This window comes from Ranitomeya variabilis, chromosome 2, assembly GCF_051348905.1.
Source record: "Ranitomeya variabilis isolate aRanVar5 chromosome 2, aRanVar5.hap1, whole genome shotgun sequence".
NCBI classification, from domain to species: domain Eukaryota; kingdom Metazoa; phylum Chordata; class Amphibia; order Anura; family Dendrobatidae; genus Ranitomeya; species Ranitomeya variabilis.
This window is the reverse complement of record NC_135233.1, coordinates 324275141-324295449: the sequence shown is the minus strand read 5'-3', so window position 1 is coordinate 324295449 and position 20309 is coordinate 324275141. Positions and strand designations below refer to the sequence as shown.

General features: G+C 41.1%; 1 protein-coding gene across 4 annotated transcripts in view; it reads right to left on the bottom strand.

Moving 5' to 3' along the window:
• Positions 1–20309, bottom strand: part of ATP11C (ATPase phospholipid transporting 11C (ATP11C blood group)) — a 177897-nt gene that overhangs the window by 94399 nt on the left and 63189 nt on the right. For all 4 annotated transcript variants that reach the window (XM_077285257.1, XM_077285256.1, XM_077285255.1 and 1 more), the window contains exons 2-3: positions 18145–18264; positions 5107–5196 (exon numbers count right to left, since the gene is read on the bottom strand). In XM_077285257.1, coding sequence (XP_077141372.1) covers positions 5107–5196; positions 18145–18264 — 210 coding nt within the window. The remainder of the gene's footprint in view (positions 1–5106; positions 5197–18144; positions 18265–20309) is intronic.

Here is a 20309-nt window from a genome sequence, read left to right as displayed (position 1 = left end):
AGGCAAGTTACATGCTCTTGATGTAAAAGGTGAACCGAACAAATAATATTATGATAGAAATTACCTATCAATAGGATTCCCTCGTCAAAGGTCAGGCAAAACGCGCGCTTGGGCAGGTGCAGGGGGTGCGAGCGTGTGGGGTTTGTATACTCGAGACCTACCTGTCCCCATGCACTAGCACTTTATTATTGTCCTGCTATATGTGGATCTGCGGTGCTACTGTTGTATAAATCTCTAGTGATGCGATTGCTCTTTATACACGCTTTATTGTTTGTTTGTGGTACTATCTATATACTAATTGTAGCGCTATCCGTTATTGTCACTTTATCTGGCGTTATAACTTGTCTATGTAGTTACATATCCCACACCCTATGGCTGTTTTTTTCCACTGGTGGAAATTTAATCTTTTAATGTTATGCGCTATTGAAATAAAATGTGCAATATTATGAAAAATCCTTTTGCCGAGTGTCACATTTTAGGTCATATATTTCCAGTGGAGAGACAACATCTTTGTTAATGTTTGCTACCTATGTTAATAATTGAGAGGCAGAGACACTCGGAATCCTGATCGCTGGTCATTTAATGGAGTGTTTGGATTGGCCGACCGAAATGCCAATCATTAGCACTATCACTCAGTGCGCATAGGATGCATTATCAGCAGCACATGACCTGCTTACACAGGAGATATGCTGCCGAGAAGGAGAACTTCTAAGCAAGCTTACAAATAATTTCATCCGATGAAAGAAGGCTTTGCTCGTTTGTTGGGTGTTTGCTGGCATCCATACATGGGCTGATATCATCAGGAATCACTGATCCTTGTAGTGCTCATTCCCAGATTATTGGTCTGTCTACATGAGCCCAAATACAAGTGGTTGGCTAGGAAGACTTTAAGAGAGGAGAAAGTCACTGATGATACAATGGTCATCTCCCAGGAAAAGAAAAGGAGCCACATTTGGAGTATATACTGATTACCGAACATATTATCTAACATGTGTCTAGGCCCAGATGCACCCAGTGCATGTCAAGTGAGTGACAATGGACCAGTTTGTGCAAGTATGTTGTTTTTTTTTCCACACTGTATAGGAAAGCTAAGGTTACATAAAAAAAAAACCTAACAAAAAAAAAAAGTGAGTATGTCCTTTATTCAATAGGAGTCAATGGTGAACGTATATGCCACTATATTCCTATACATTGTATGTGTTGTAGGCTTACATTGAACATGTTCCTCACGGAATACTGCTGTCTGAAAATCAAAAAAATCCAACATTTCATCTGCATTAGAAATCAGTCAGGGCAAACAATGTGTAATTCTAGACAAAAGACCTACTGAAGCTTTCTACACCTGAGAACAGACTACAGGCCAGACAATGGACCACGATGGCAGGAGTCCCTGAGGTGAGAAGGTCCATTGATGGGTGAGAAGTCAAGGCTCTTACAAATGTTAATAGCTAACAGAACAGATGTGAATCTCACAGTACGTAGTACAGGTTAGGGAAGGTTCACAATAAAAACCATGTTCTCTGTGGAGCACTACATCAGGGTATTGGTCGGAATGCCTGAAAAATCTGGATTTTGATGGGATTCCAGACATGACTTCATTTAAGCATCGGGCTCTGTCGGGGCTATGGCAAAATTCCACTCGGAATCCAGCATGTTGGGCATTTCGGCAGAAACGGACATTTGCTCGATGGACAGGAATGCTTAAAGCAGGGGCGGAGAGTCTTTTCTGCCAAAGGCCATGTGGATATTTATACCATCCTTCAGGGGCCGTACAAACTGAGGGCCAACACTACACACAACTTATGTCCGAACGCTGGCACTGGTGTCAGAACGTAATTTTTCATTGCACGCGCCTCAGGAGTGAACAGAGCGTGCGCGTGCTCACATAGCAAGAAGAAACTAATGGGTCGGAGGCTATCAAAATGAAGCTGCTGGCCCAAACTCTGCCGGATAAAAGGTCATCATGGTGGTTTGAGGTTCTCCACCCCTAGCTTAAAGGGTGTGACAGCACAGAATGGCTGTCAAACCAAGTACTCGCGGTCGGTGCACCCTTGGTTTGGTGAAACATTTAAGTGCACTTACCTTTTTGATTGACAGCTCTGGCTTTATAGAGAAGAGCAGAGATAGATGGTAAAACAAGTATGTGGGAAGGTGCACTTAAATTACTGGCCCCATCATGATGCACCAAGCGCCTGTGCTTGGTTTGAACAGTCATTCTATGCTTACAGGGTCTCTTCAAATGTGCATCTAGCCATATGTCAGAATTTAGTTCCAGATTCTGCCAATAAACTAGCAACGTCCCAACCCATGAGCTATGGTCCTAAAGAGTGAACACCTCATGTGCCGTGAGTATGTAAGCTCTAACAGATGACTAAAATTATGGTGCACCGTTTTGGAATTTGTTGTCGATAGACAGAATAATGGATGCGGTGATAAATCACACAGGTCGTCAGATACTTCTAAACTTAACTACGCTAGTTAATCAGTTCATGTATCACAAAACTAAAAAAAATAAATACAAAATATTGGCTACATTCACAATGTTTTATGTAGGCCATAAAGTAAAGTGTGAAGTCAGCACCTGCCAACGCCAGAAATTAGTTGTCAGTGTTCTAGTGTAAGCGCTACGATTAATTAGCAGATTGCAATCAACACCATTCCAATTCACAGCACATTCATTGCTGCCATACTGAGAGGCAACAATAGAATACACTACCAATGAAGGAAATATACCACATGTCAAGAAGACCTGTCATAATGAGACTGCTGGGGGTCAGGCACCTGGTACCCCCCAAGCATCTACAGAACAAGCAGACCCCAGCACCTGGTTCTACATTCATGTGCATGTATGGGACACAAAACTGCCATAACAGCATCGCATTAATAAAAATAGTGCATAAAAGATGCAAATTAAATGGAGTTTCTATTATTTCTTTTTTTTTCTTAACAGCGTAAACCTTAAGAAAAACAGAAAACAGAATCAGCCTTACTAACCCTTGCTGCTCCAGCACTTCATCTGTGACCCTGCCTCACAGTTTTTGCTGACAAGGCTGCAGATAGTGTCACAAAAAAAGACATGTGACCACTGCAGCCAATCACTGGGCTCAGAGAATGTCCAGGTAGATGGCGAGAGACCACAGAGTCCAGTGATTGGCTGCATGGTAATGTGCTACAGGCATTTCAACAAGTACCAGACGCAGGGTCTGAGAAGTAGTGCTGGAGCAGCAGAGGGTAGGTAGCTCTGATTTTATTATTTTTAATGAAGCATGCATATGGAATAAAAAAAATAAAAGAAAAAGTAGACAACCTCTTTGAAATGATAACTAGGTTTCAAGTATAAAAGTTATTGTAAAATTTTCTTTTTATGAATTTTATTATTTGCTGCATTCAATATTGAAGCTGGGAAAACAGATTTGCTTCCTGGACTTGCACACATGAGAATTACTGTGAATTAATTAGGATTAGACAGTCCGTGGGAATGTATGCATCATGAATTACGCCACCACGGGAGAGATTATACGAGTATGCTATTAAGAGCTCAGCAGTCATCTAGCCCGAGCAGAGATCTGCCACCTTATTACACCTGCTGTAAAGAAGCCTCAGATTTATTCTAATAGAGGAGAATTATATCACAAGGAAAATCTGACGAAATGTAAACCCCAAGACAAGAGCTCCTTTCCTTATGAGAATTTACTCATTTTCTTAAGACCACAGACAGAAAGAAGAAAAATGGTATCTGGGAAGATAAAGGGAAGAACAACATGGATGTCTTCTCCACAGGAAGCCAAGTCTACAATGATGGCCGTACACTTTTGCTGACTTGCCCGTTTGAGCAATAATTTTTGAAAATGTATCACATGCATTGTCCCATTTTATGACTGTAAAAACAAGTGGGTGAATTTATCAAGATTTGCCATGTTTTTGTTTTTTTTTAGTGTTCTGCCACACATTTGGCTGGTTTCACATTTGCGTAGGGCAGAGCTGCGGAGGACGGCGTACTTCCTCCGTTAAGCCCCGCCCACTGCCGCACCTCTTCCATTCAGCTCCGCCTACGTCTGCATGTGTCCTGCATACCCATCTTTAACATTGGGTACGCAGGCCATGCAGATGTATGCGGATGCTTCCGCATGAGTCGTTTGACGCGTCTGCGGACCGCAACAAAATGCAACATGTTGCGTTCGACGCAGTGTCAAAACGATGCATGCGGACACATGCGCATGTCCTGCGTACCCAATGTGAAAGACAGGTACGCAGGATGCATGCAAGTATGTGGAAGTAGGTGGGGCTTAACGGAGGACGTACGCAGCCCTCCGCAAAACCCCCGAACGCTAATGTGAACTTACCCTTTCTCTGCGATATGTTTCACCTATGCAGTTTTCCATATTTCAAAAAAGTGTAGGAAATGTAGTGATAGGGGCTCCCCAAATTTACGATAACTTAGGCCAGATATTGCTTTAAAACAAATTTCATGTGTAGGCCTGCTGATGCTCAGTGTAGACTAATTTCTATCATATGGATATGCAAAAATTACCCAAAGTTATTAGCAAGAGTGTAACTTTGCTACTAAATATGGTAAATCGTACGACACCTGTGCATATTAGACGAATGTTGTCTGAACCTGGCAACAGTAATGTGTATGGGGGCCTCCTGTCTACCCCCCAAATTCAGGCTGTCAATCCTTTTCTCCTCTAAGGGATCAGCTGCTGCCAGAGATATGCTCTCTCACAGAAAACACAGACCATTAGCATTTTTAATTTCCAATAGGGGCATTGCATGGCCTATAAGTCTCCTTACACTGGCACTCCAAAATGGAGATATTACCCCTTATACCCCGGCTGACAGCTACCTAAAGTGCATGGGCAGATTTACTCTACGACAGCACATGGAATGCCAGCCTTAATAAATTCTCCCCATTGTGAGGTTTTTTTGGGCCATCCTCTCAGTATCCAAACTGAAGCCTCGTACTAATGGAGGTAGGATAGAAATTGGTGGAGGAAACACCCAGGAAAGATCTACCTCCCCAACAGTGCTCCCCACCACATCATCGGTGGTTGGTTTTCATTAGCGTAAGTACAAAAAAACTGCAAAAGTAAATTTATAACTTACCTGAACCAAAAAAATGATGAGAAAATAAAAATTTGCAATTCTTCTAAACTGCTCAAACAGATTTTTAGGGATGAAGTTCCACACTGTGTACTGCAAAAAAAAAAAAAAAAGAGAAAAAAGGAAGAAAAGTCATTTTTTGGTTATCAAAGGTTGCGAGTTCTAAGACCAATCTCAACCACAATTCAATAATAATAATCATCATCATGTTGAGAACGATTGAAAGTCTACAGGCAGTGTAAGGGATTTCCAGAAATAGGCGTCTTCTCCTATCTGTGTAAGAGCAATGAGCTCGGGTGCAGCACCAACCTGACTAGCTGCACCCACGGGATCAGAGACGATTGGCAATATGGAGATGTGGCGGTATGGACAGGACTGGACATCTAGATCAGGAGTGAACACATACTAAATACCCCCCATTTTCTGCTCGGCGTACATTGGGAGTTGCCGAGATCCCTGCAGTAATGAATCTCCAGAACTTCATTCTTACACGTTTCCTAGATGACGATTATCCCAGTAACCAGAAGCTCTTACAAAAGACCCCGGTTACAATGCAGCTCCTAAATATCGCTGCACCGATGGAAGGACCACTCATTCTATGCTAGACATACAGGATACCTATGCACAAAACACGCCGAATGCTGGAGGGCAAAGTTCAGCATTTTATAGGGAATGTGTCATAAAGTGACCTAGTGTTTAAATCAGATTTTTTATATTACATTTTTGTTATGTTTTATTTTTACATTTCCATATTCCTATCAAGATTACAAAAAAAAAAAAAAAAAACACAAAAAAGGAACTGACCACTAGGTCTAATACAAGACTCGCACCATCTGCTTTGTTCAGACACATTTTAGGCGTTTCATTATCACCACAGACAGGATTACAATGACAAGTATAAACTTACTTAAGAGAACACCAGACCCACCATTCACAATAGGTCACGGCACAGCTCATGTCCGCCTCCTGTACAATGACTGATAACACCTCTATATACAGTAGATTACACAGGATGCACCATTCATAATAGCTGATGTCACAGCTCACCTCCTCCGACTCCTGTACAATGACTGATCACACCTCTATATACAGTAGATAACACAGGATCCACCATTCACAATAGGTGATGTCACAGCTCACCTCCCCCTCCTGTACAATGACTGATAACACCTCTATATACAGTAGATAACACAGGATGCACCATTCATAATAGGTCACAGCTCACCTCCTCCCCCTCCTGTACAATGACTGATAACACCTCTATATACAGTAGATAACACAGGATCCACCATTCACAATAGGTCACAGCACAGCTCACCTCCTCCTGTACAATAACTGATATCACTATATACAGTAGATAACACAGGATCCACCATTCATAATAGCTGATGTCACAGCTCACCTCCTCCCCCTCCTGTACAATGACTGATCACACCTCTATATACAGTAGATAACACAGGATACACCATTCCCAATAGGTGATGTCACAGCTCACCTCCCCTTGTATGATGACCGATAAAAACCACTATGTACATTAGAGAAGACAGGATCAACCATTCACAATAAGTGATGTCACAGCTCACCTCCTCCCCCTTCACTCCCAATGATCTTTGCCAAGATTTGAGCATGCTTAGATAATGTTTCTATGAGAAAATGGGATTGGTCTGTTGCTGCTAGTGTGTAAAAAGAGCAATATTCTTAAACATTTTTTTTAAATAAAAATAGTGATTCTAATCAACATTTAGAAGCAAATCGGTAATTTCCTGATGACAAATTTCCTTTAAAGCAACATTGAAGACATGAGAGGTTCTTGCCAGCCTCAGGCGGACCATTCTTCTCCGCAGACCTCTTTGTGCAGAAAGAAGCGGTGACGGCGCAGCCTTTATGTTCCCTCACTGACGGTCCATCATTGACCATTATACACATTTGATGGCCTCTTAATTCGGCCTCAGGGCAGAGAGCCCATGTCTAATGTGTCAGGTGGTAAACACTCAGTGTGAGCTCACGTGTGCCATCAGAGACGTCAGGCGGACGTGGTCTGCAGACCTCCACAGATGATGGAGACGTACCCTTACGTTATTACTGGCATGTAACACACTTGGCTTTACAGACTGTTCCTCAGAAGACCAAAGCTCTCATCCCACGCTCTACTTCACCCATCCTGTCACATGCATCAATGCACAGAGATGAACGGCTCAACACGGGTACCAAGAAATACTGGTTATACATGTATGCGGCCCCCTGAAGACCACACATCAGCGCACTTCTGGTTGTGGCCCCTGGTTATGTAGTGCCGGCCTCATAGCACCAAGCTTCTCCTAACAATACTGAACATTTCTCCCATGCGTGAAAACTGGTGACAAACAGGACATAATAACATAAAGGGCAAAGATGGCCCCAACCCCTCTCCTGACAGGTCTGTGGTAAAGGGGTATTGCGGCTCTACTCCTTATGGTATCTGGAGATAAGCGGGGCCTGTGAGGTCTCATCTGCTCATATCTGCTGCGTCACGTGTGAGATCCAGAGGTGGCGGTTTCAGTAATCGAGGCGTCAGCGGAGGAGAGCAGTGCAGAATACACATTCAAGTTCTTTCTAAAGGGGTTTTCCTAGAATGCTTCCCCAATCCACCACTAGACCACTACTAAACACTAAACCAGGAATCACAAGCAATCACCATCTATCGCTCCACCACATCCCAAGAATTGAGGAGGAACCCAAGAGGAGCAGCAGTCACCATACTCCTTTCTGTCTCAGGCGCCCACAGAACTGGTTTCCTGAAGAGGAAGTGCGTGTCACCTCGACGCGGTGAATAAAAACCACATGTTTAATAAAGTCCTGATAACAGACGTCGTCAATAATCGGCAGTGAGGAAAGAATACACAAATTCTCCGTATCTTCATTTCATGGACCCACAGAAAGGGCTGAGCTTACATCCCAACCATGAATGGAGCAGAACTCCATCGGTTCTCCCTCATGTGACTGTACGATGAGAAGGAGCAGGGGGCCCTAGACACCCTCGCTAAAGATCAGTGTGTCCCAGGGGTGAGGCCCGGCAATCAGCCATTTACCACCTATAATGTGGATAGATCATATTGTCCATAATGGAATTATCCCTTTAAAAAGATATGGAACAATTAAAAGGATTGTCCCACATTTACAACTTATAAAGAGATAGGTCTCTGGGGGGGTCCCACCATTGAAAACCCCAGAATAGGGGTCATCTGTCCCGTTTGAAAGGAGCAGTGGTCGCACATGCTCATAGTCACTTTATTCATTGTCTATTGGACTGACGGAGGTTCCCATAAGTCTCAGACAATGAATAGAACGAAGCCCTAAATAACCTACCATCAATCTATTCTATATTGATAGTGCTCAGCAATCAGATACATATTGTTGAAAGGGGGAAAATGAACCCCTTTACTGGAAGAGGCAATATTATTTTGTCTATGAGGATATCTGTCTCACTGGGTAGTTTGGAGAATATGAGATGTCGGGAATATAAAAAAAAATAAATGGTTCTAATTTACCAATTTTTGAGAAAGATCATCAAAAAGTTCCTCCAGCTGATCAATAATTCTAGAAATGGCTAGTGATCGGGCCAGGAAACGTTAGTCGGAAGGTTTCCCCATCATAATTCATGGGAGGTTTTGTCTTCTCTGCCGCCAACCTTTCCTGGGACACAATACAGTAAAGCTGCAGAGACGGGCGTCTGCCGCGCGCCCATTGTGTCTCTGTAATGCTCCCACCTAGTAAAAAGAGGCAACGCAAGCGATTCATCATGTCTGGCAGACACATGGTTAATTATGTATAACTCCTATTCTAAGGCTTCCTATACCCCAGAGAGTACATTATGGAGCAGCACGCACCACAATAATGTCCTGGACTCTGCACAAGAAAGGGAACACATGTCCCGAAATAAAGAGGCAGCCGGCCCCATAGTGATCACACACTTCCTCCACCTGGACACTGTTTATTGGAAAAGAAAAGAAACATCCTACATTCCGGAAAACTTACATTTAGTAAAGGACAAGTCAAAAACGTCCCTAAAAAATAAACTTTCTATTACGTCATCAGGATAGCGCTGGCACGGGATGAGTGCAGACAATGCTATGGGGAAAACACGGAGGCTATCCTGTATAGGTCTGTCCTTAATTTACATGGAATCAAATGTACAGAAGACAGGGCAGCAAGACGGGAAAAGACATGGAAACCTTCAGGGACAATATTTTCTTTTTTCTATTTAAATAGTGTATATTGGGATAAAATCATTATATTGCAATCGGATTTGTTCGAAAATGTTGCACTGTTTGGCTTTATTTAGACTCTTTGTTTTTGAGAACATTGCAGGCAGTAGTGAGTTAACCGATAAACTATCAGTGAGCTCTGCCTGACAAGGACTTTGTATGTCTTTTAAATTAAGATTTGCACCAATTTCTGACCACATTAAAGCTCCTGCAGATGAAAGTGTAAATGGGACAGCACGCGGACTCATGATATTTAATTGTGATGTTCAGATTAATTTTTTTTTCCTAGGTCTGAGTGTCTGAAAGAATAAAAAAATCACAGCATGCACTACTTTCATCTGCGCCTTGTATGAAACTCACACAGTCAAGTCTATGGGTGAGAATCAAATAAATAAATCGGATCATCACAGTGGCATCTAATTTTTAAATTTGTATGATGTCTAGGAAACTGTACGTAATCATGTACATATTTTAATATAGCTGTATAAAAGCGGATCGGACAGACGTAAAAAAAATGGACGAACGGATGACACATGGATGCAAACATGATGAAAATGTTAAAAGAAAAAAAAAAAACGGTTTGACTTTACGAGATGAAACTAGGACAATTTTTCATATGCTCTTGAGCTGAACATTGATGTGGCCACAAATCAGCTAAAAAAGGAAGTCAGAGAAAAAAAAAAAAAAAAGATAAAATCGTTAAAAACTCACCTATGAGAACAACTCATGAGGCTGTGTGCCCACGATCAGGAATAGTAGCAGTGTGGACGCATCGTGTTTTCTCCTCTCCAAAACGCTGCGTTCTACATTAGAAGCACAGTGGATGGGATTTATAGAAAGCCCCTGACCACGATGCTTCTTTATAATGCTGCATAAACTCCCTCACGGTGCGGGAGTCCGAGCCACGGTATGTCGATTTCTGTAGCTGACACGCTCGTCTCCTCGGTGTACTTTCCCTGAACACACTGCCATTAGAGCGGTAAGTCCACATTGTTCTAAAAAACAAGTGCGAATATAGGACACAGCGTTTTGGAGCAGAGAAAATACACTGCCTCCAGAACACTACTCGTCCTGACCGTGGGCACACAGCCTTATGAAGCCTAGAAAAGAGCCTGAACCAAACCGTGCAAAAAAAACGTTATGAAAACGAATTGCAAAACAATTACCATATTGTAGCCCAAAATTCAGGCATTTAAGAAAAGAAAAAAAAGACTCCGAAAAGCTGCACACATCCTGTACGAGACATAAAGGCTATGTGCACACGTTGCGGATTGGCCTGTGGTATTTTCTGTGTAGATTCTGCATTTCTTGGCAGAAAACGCAGGTCAGAATCTGTGCCTTTAGGGTATGTGCCCACATTACGGATTGGCCTGTGGTATTTTCTGTGTGAATTCTGCATCTCTTGGCAGAAAACGCAGGTCAAAATCTGCGCTTTTTTTTAAGCGGATTTTGTGCGTTTTTACTGCAGATTCTGTGCAGATTTCATGGGTTTTTACCCCTGCCGTTTCCTATTATGGAATGGGTGCAGAAACGCACAAAGAATTGACATGGTCCTTTTTGTAATCCGCTGCGGATTCCGTGCAGAATTTTCTGCACCATTAGCACAGCATTTTTATTTTCCCATTGATTTACATTATACTGTAAATCACTTGCAGTTTTGCAGCGTTTCTGCAAGGGAAAAAAAACGCTGCAGATCCGCAACGTGTGCACATCGCCTCAGGGCATGTGCGCACTAAGCACTTGCTGCAGACATTCCTGCATCAAAAACGTGTCCTTTAGCAGGAAAAACGCTGCATTAAAAAAATAAAAAGTTTTTGATGTATGATGTCATTAGAAGAGGAGAAAAACGCTGAAAGAATTGACATGAAAACTGTCAGATCTGCAAGGAAAAAAATAAGCAGCATGTCCACAAGATTTCAGAAATCGAATACACTTTGATAGTGCTGGAAGAGGCTGCGTTTATATGCGGCAAAAACAGCTGAGAAAGTGCAGTAAAAATGCAAAGTGTGATCAGATGCTAACTCGAGCATTTGCAGCAGCTTTTTCTGTAGCAAAAACCAAATCAGTTCACATAGCCCGGAAATTCAATGCTGACCCAGATTAGGAACAGTGACCCAAGAATACACGCGGCCGAGCCTCATTATCTCAGATCAGCTCATTACGTGGGAAAGCATTTAGCTGATGACTATACGCTCGGCAGAGGAGATCCCGCCACACATGACGCTGCACCATGTACAACATCACTTCTGGCTCCAGGCTTTTATGGGTTTAGTTTGTATAAAGCCATGACGTATGTGACTATCAGTCTTCTCTCTGTATATAGTATATATACACCATCGCTCTGTACATAGTATGCAGAAACTCCTCTCTCTGTATATAGTATATAAACCGATCCCTCTATATACAGTATACAGAAACTCATCTCTCTGTATATAGTATATAACCCCATCCCTCTATACATAGTATACAGAAACGCATCTCTCTGTATATAGTATATAACCCCATCCCTCTATATATAGTATACAGAAACTCATCTCTCCGTATATAATATATAAACCCATCCCTCTATATATAGTATACAGAAACTCATCTCTCCGTATATAATATATAAACGCATCCCTCTATATATAGTATACAGAAACTCATCTCTCCGTATATAATATATAAACGCATCCCTCTATATATAGTATACAGAAACTCATCTCTCCGTATATAATATATAAACGCATCCCTCTATATATAGTATACAGAAACTCATCTCTGTATATAAACCTATCCTTCTATATATATCGTATACAGAAACTCCTCTGTATATAGTATATAAACCCATCCCTCTATATATAGTATACAGAAACGCATCTCTCCGTATATAACATATAAACGCATCCCTCTATATATAGTATACAGAAACTCATCTCTCCGTATATAATATATGAACGCATCCCTCTATATATAGTATACAGAAACTCATCACTGTATATAAACCTATCCTTCTATATATATCGTATACAGAAACTCCTCTCTGTATATAGTATATAAACCCATCCCTCTATATATAGTATACAGAAACGCATCTCTCTGTATATAGTATATATAAACCCAAGGCTCTGTTCATAGTATATAGAAACTCATCTCTCTGTATATAATATATAAACCCATCCCTCTGTCTATAGTATACAGAAACTCCTCTCTGTATATAGTAAATAAACTCATGCCTCTGTACGTAGTATACAGAAACTCATCTCTCTATATATAATATATAAACTAGTGATGAGCGAATATACTCGTTAATCGAGACATGCTCGGGTGTCCTCAGAGTATGTGTTAGTGTTCGGAGATTTAGTTTTCCTTGCAGCAGCTGAATGACTTACATCTGTTAGCCAGCTTGATTACATGCGGGGATTCCTTAGCAACCAGGCAACCCCCACATGTACTTATGCTGGCTAGTAGCTGTAAATCTTTCAGCTGCGGGGATGAAAAATAAACCTCCGAGCACTTACAAATACTTGGAGGACACCCGAGCGTGCTCGGGAAATCTCGAGTAACAAGTATATTCGCTCATCACAAATATAAACCCATCCCTCTGTATATAGTATACAGAAACTCATCTCTGTATATAAACCCATGGCTCTGTACATAGCATACAGAAACTCATCTCTGTATATAATATATAAACCCATCCCTCTTTATATAGTATACAGAAACGCATCTCTGTATATAGTATATAAACCCATCCCTCTATATAGCATACAGAAACACATCTATCTGTATATAGTATATAAACCCATCCTTCTATATATAGTATACAGAAACACATCTCGCTGTATATAGTATATAAACCCATCCCCTCTATATATAGTATACAGAAACACATCTCTGTATATAGTATATAAACCCATCCCTCAATATAGTATACAGAAAGACCTCTCACCTCTCTGTATATAGTATATAAACCCATCCATCTACATATAGTATACAGAAACGCATCTCTGTATATAGTATATAAACCCACCCCTCAATATCGTATACAGAAACACATCTCTCTATATATAGCATATAAACCCATCCCTCTATATATAGTATACAGAAACGCATCTCTGTATAATATATAAACCCATCCCTCAATATAGTATACAGAAACACATCTCTGCATACAGCATATAAACCCATCTCTCTGTATATAGTATGTAAACCCATCCCTCTATATATAGTATACAGAAATATATCTCTGTATATAGTATACATAACCCCATCTCTCTGTACATAGTATACAGAAACACATCTCTCTATATATAGTATATAAACCCATCCCTCTATATATAGTATACAGAAATACATCTCTGTATATAGTATATATAACCCCATCTCTCTGTACATACTGTAGTATACAGAAACGCATCTCTCTGTATATAGTATATAAACCCATCCCTCTGTATATAGTATACAGAAACGCATCTCTCTGTGTATAGTATGGGCAGCACGGTGGCGCAGTGGTTAGCACAGCAGCCTTGCAGCGCTGGAGTTCTAATCCCACTCAGGACAACATCTGCAAAGAGTTTGTATGTTCTCTCCGTGTTTGCGTGGGTTTCCTCCGGGTACTCCGGTTTCCTCCCACATTCCAAAGACATACTGATAGGGAATTTAGATTGTGAGCCCCATCAGGGACAGCGATGATAATGTGTGCAAAATTGTAAAGCGCTGCGGAATATGTTAGCGCTATATAAAAATAAAGATTATTATTATTATTATTATTTTTTATTATTTTTATTATTATTTTTATTTTTATTATTATTATTATTATTATTGTATATAAACCCATCCCTCGGTATATAGTATATAAACCCATCCCTCTATATATAGTATACAGAAATGCATCTTTCTGTATATAGTATATAAACCCATCCCTCTGTATATAGTATACAGAAACGCATCTCTCTGTATATAGTATATATAAACCCATCGCTCTGTTCAGAATATACAGAAATCTCTCCGTAATCAAAAGGTATAAATGATTTGAGCTGAGCAAAAAAAACACTAAAAAAGATCTTCCTGCAAAATGCAAAGTTCAATACAAATTCAGTTAACCATATGGATAAGCAATCAATAAGCTGCTCGGTAATTCAGACTCCTGGCCAGATTTCAGACACTGGTTTATTTTACTATACTAGACACGGCAGTCAACAGATCCTGCTCAAATGCCTCACACCATGGAAGTCTGTCAACAGGTTTTTGCAGTGTAATCTGACATCACCATGATGTAGGGACAGATACACTGATTCCAGCGATGTATCATTTAGGCTACTGGCTGCAGCAGCTGCGACAGAATCACAGATTTGTCTGTTGCAGATGCAGCAGAGCTCGGAATGCTCGGCGGTGTATAACCCCGCCCACACCACTGATTGTCTGCATTCTGTGTACATTGTATATGGACAGAAAGCTGCCAATCAGTGATGTGGGTGTGGTTGGACCAGGAGGCACGAGACAACTAGTACTCTTGTGATAATTTCCTGCTGATAAATCACTGATTTTATTAAAGCAGCAAAATACAGCCTAGTAAGTGACACATCCCTGGAATCAGGGCCTCTGGCCCTACATTATACTGCTTTCAGATTACATATAAAGACAAACTGCTGACAGATTCCCCTTGAGTCTCAAAAATAACAATATTTAACAATTCCATGATGGTAGAATATTAACACATTTTAATCAATTTTGATCATCTTCACAGCAATGAATCACACATGATCCAAATCTCAAACCTCCAGTTACACAAGGATTTCTAGGCCATGTTCACACTGAATATGGATTCACAGACCTGCAGCATTCGACAGTAGGGGCTCATACTCATCTGCGCATAAAATGGACAAGTGTAATCAGATAAGAAAAATCCGATTGCACTCTGACCAATATTATTTGCCGTTTCAGTGCTACGCTGCGATTTTTTCTGAGCTGGAATCTGGATGATTAAAAATTACAGCATGGTGTGAGTGGCCTCGTATATTGGACGATACTCGCCAGAGCAAGTCAATGGGCGCGAGAAAACAAACAGACGACACACGGACCATCCATATGCCATCCGAATATTACGAATACATTACCATTCTGTAACACGGAACACTGTAAATGGTCCTGTAAATGACTGTAGAATAATAGAGAGAAAAAAGACATTGCATACGCATGTCATACGCATAGTATGTGAGGAAAGTCACATTGTACCCGCATGACACTCATCCTACTTTTCTGGAGCGACATCAGAGCGATGTTTTAAATGCAGATAAGTGCGAGATCTAAACGTGAAAATGTAAGATTTGTCACAGACTCTCCGCTAAATCCAGAGAAGCTAAAGAGTACGAACTTAAGGCAGTCACTGATATAGTTACACAGCCATGTAAAGTGAAAGGTAAAGTTAATCAAACTTCTAAATAGCCGTCATCAAAAAGGTATATCATTTTCCTGCCGCTGCAGGTCTTCAAGTCCTTTAAATAGTTAAAAGGGTATTACCTTCTCCAAGAACCTATCTCCATATGCAGTAGCTGTATCAATAATAATATTAGTAAATAACTCCAATTAGATAAATAGTATAGTTCTTCTGATTCCCTACATCACTTACTCCATGCTGGGCATTGCAGTAGCTTAGGCTACTTTCACACTAGCGTCGGTACGGGGCCGTCGCGCTGCGTCAGCCCGACGTACCGACGCATACCGTGCAAGCGCCGCACAACGGGGGCAGCGGATGCTGTTTTTCCACGCATCCGCTGCCCCATTGTGAGGTGCGAGGAGGTGGGGGCGGAGTTCCAGCCGCGCATGCGCGGTCGGAAATGGCGGACCGTCGGCACAAAAAAAGTTACATGTAACGTTTTTTTGCGGCCGGCGGTCCGCCACAACACGACGCAACCGTCGCACGACGGTTGCGACGTGTGTCAATACGTCGCAATGCGTCGCTAATGTTAGTCTATGGGGAAAAAACGCATCCTGCAGACGACTTTGCAGGATGCATTTTTTCGCCAAAACGACGCATTGCGAAATATGCAAAAAAACGCTAGTGTGAAAGTAGCCTTAGGTATCCATGGTTATGGCCACTGATATAGTGAGTCAGTAAGTGGTTAGTGGTCATAACCATGGATACCTAAGCTACGGCAATGCCTGCACGGGGGTAAGCTACATAATCAGATAAACTATACTACATTTCTAATTGGAGGCATTTGCCAATATTACTTTTATTACACCTACTATATATCGGGATGTCTATATATGTCATGTTACAAATCTATCACAACTTCCGATCCTGGTTCTGAGAGCTCCCTGCTTTCCTCCTCCCTTCTCTCAGTGATAGAGAGAGCAGCAAGGAAAAGGTTGAACACAGTTCTACATGTGGAAAAAAAGGGAAAATTACAAAAGAACAACCCAAATAAAATAAAGGCTATATATAAATCAGTATCACAATCATAAACATAGTGATATTAGCTCACCCGGGTGTCTTTTGAGGAAAAAGAAAGTGGAGACCACTTAAACCAAGAACCAAAACCAATCACCAAACCAAAGGATGCACCAGGAAGACCAGACTGGATCAAGATATATTATTTTATTATTTAATTATCAAGCAGCGATACAATATATAAACAACTACTGTTTAAAAATATACGATAAAAACACAAAACAATCATACAAAAAAGTGTGCAGCTCAGGACGGCATATAAAAAATGAATATACGGATACCCAACCGCACAGTAATAATAATTATTTATATACCCATGCAAGGTAAGTATTACCCACAATCAGGGTATATTAGTTCCCTGAAAAATTAAGTGACACAATGTGGAAACAAAAATAAAAAAAACTCCAAAATTGATGTGCAATATATGCAAAAAAGTGCTGAAGTGCAAATAAATTCAAAAAACACAATTCAACAACAACAAATTCAAAAAACACAATTGTTTTAACCATCAGGGCTATTTCCAGACCCTGCACAGTGCTGATAGAGACAAAGTGCTAAGTGCTGAACTATAACAGATTTCAGGGAAAAATAGTGGATATTAGTGGATATTACCTTAGGGCACCGCGCCGTCCTTAGTACACGCACACACCCGACGCGCGTTTCGGAACTAAATTCCTAAATTCCTTTAATTGTTTTGTATTTTTATCGTATATTTTTAAACGGTAGTTGTTTATATATTGTATCGCTGCTTGATAATTAAATAATAAAATAATATATCTTGATCCAGTCTGGTCTTCCTGGTGCATCCTTTGGTATGTGGAGAAAAGGGAAGCATGTGCAGACTCAGGGAGGGCAGAGAATACAGGTTGTAGAAAAAGAGGAGAGGAGATGAAAAGGCAATAAATGCAGTATTGGAAAAAGTTGTGATATATCAGCAAATGAAAGCAGCAGCCCCTGGATATACACAGACCTCCTCACATCCAGCCTATATTACTGGGAGAGACAATCCCACGAGAAAAAACCTGAAACTTTGATCAGGCTGAAAACTGCACATCAGGAGTCAAAAAATTAATAAATGAATGAAGATTGCAGCCTGAAACTCAGTATAATTTTATTAACTAGAGGTAACCACAACCATATGTGAAAAATCATTTTCCATGTCAAAAGACTCCCATGGGCTTTAATGCTAATTTGGTTAACTAGGAGTTCTGGCAGTAAAGCAGGAATTTACACTACCAATCTTAAAAGCACAATGCTCAACTAAAAAAAAAAAAAAAAAAAAAAAAAAAAAAAGCTACAAAAAAATAAAAAATTTTCAAAAAAAAAAAAAAAAAGTTTATGTAATGTAAGAAGCTTTCCAACCTTTGATGAGACAATCCTGTTATCGCAGAATTTGGGTGCAATATAAGCATCTGTTTCTGAAGTTGGCCGATGTCCAACATACACAGTCCGGGTTCCTACACGATTTTCTTCTCCAGGACACTGTCAAATACAAGAAAAAATATAACAATATAACATAAGACTTCTCACCAAACCTTTGTGACAGAACACCCCAGTATCATTACATCCATATCTCCTACAGGACAGGGGAGCAGCGAGCACCGTCACACATGGTCACCGGCTGTGGTCTACTCGGGAACACAAGGCGCTGTTTAGGGGAATTACTGGAGACGATCCATTTAGGAAATCGCATGTTTATCTGATCTTTCTATTTCTGCAGAAAGTGTTTAATCAGGAATACAGAAACAAAAGAATTTTTTTTTTAATAGGCTGGGAAATATCAAGCAACACTTGTCTCAATGCTATTTTTAAGGAAAAGCTGACATACACCTAGTGTCCTTGTCTTGAGATGGATTCTAGAAATATCCGTTTATATCATAGAGAATGGGTCCATCCAGGGGCTGTGTAGTACTCCAGTTCACAAGCTCCTCATACCTCCTAGGTGCACCTCCGACCTCTTCGTACCGCCTAGGTTCACCTCCAACTGCACAAGCTCCTCATATCTCTAGGTGCACCTCAAACTTCACGAGTTCCTCGTACCTCCTAGGTGCACCTCAAACTTCACGAGCTCCTCGTACCTCCTAGGTGCACCTGCAACTTCACAAGCTCCTCGTACCTCCTAGGTGCACCTCCAACTTCACAAGCTCCTCGTACCTACTAGGTGCACCTCCAACTTCACAAGCTCCTCGTACCTCCTAGGTGCACCTCCAACTACAATTATGTTGTCTGGAAAAGTAGCCACAAGTGCCGACCTCCAAAAATCATGGCGGCAACAGGTGGAAACTCAGTTGAGCTGCGCTTGGGAGCAGAAGTACACCCCAGAATAACCCTTTATTAGAAAAGTGATAGTTGCTAAATTAAATCCTAGGTTCCTTACGATAATTCTTAAATTAGTTGACAGATTAGAAGGCCATTTTTTTCCTTCAAAAATATTGCCACTCCCGTCCATGGTTGTATCAGGTCCAATTCAGCTCAGTAGAGTGGAGCTGCAAGAATACACAAAACCTGTGACTACATGTGACGCTGCTTTGTTTTTTTACAGAATGTAGGTTTTTCTAATCCTGTACAACCCCTTTAAATTAGAATATCAAGTGTCTTTCTTTAGAGGTGAAATTTGCTTTCCGTATAGCCACATGTAGATAGATCTCAATGATCCTAAAGGATCTGCACTTGTGTAGACGAGATCCCATGGACAGATTCAGCAGATGACGTGGCTATTGCCACGTTGCCCGCTCACAGGTCCTAACTCCAGGCCGCAGCCGGGCACCAAGTAATCACAATTTTACACCAGAGAACAACTCAATAGCTGTGATCCCAAACTTTCCAAAAAAATCTACTGGCTTTGGTTGATGCAGCAAATACATAAATATCATTACGAATATTTCAGAAAGTCCCAGCTTATCCTCTTACACAAGGTCACGTCTCCTGCGTACGCTTGTACGAGACCATTAGGATTTCTACATAGACAGACTTCAGTATAGATCAATGGCAACAAGACGAAGTCCGGCATCCGGCTGAGCTGGAATAGGACAGATCGAGACTGGCAGGAGAACGGCCCCAGCTCTGCTATGTCTAAGCGCCTTTGCCACAGATTATTACTAATTTAAGGCAGACTACCAGTGACAGATGGAAATTGGTGGGATTTACGAGCTTCTGTCTATGGCTTCCCTGGTGCTAAGGCTGTAATGGAAAGTTACTTGTCACAGAGCATAGAAAAGCAGAAGCATGGAGGAAACACTTACACCAGTTCATTCTTGACAAAAGCTTATGTTTGTCATGTAACTGATGAAGGTTTTGCTGGATCCGTGGGAAAGTCCACATTCCCCACACTGGCTCCCATCATGCCCATGACGACAGCCGAGGAGCTACAAAGTAACCATGTCCGACCAGTGACTGTGCACTTCATAAAGGCTGAACATGTCTGACCAGTGACTGTGCACTTCATAAAGGCTGAACATGTCTGACCAGTGACTGTGCACTTCATAAAGGCTGAACATGTCTGACCAGTGACTGTGCACTTCATAAAG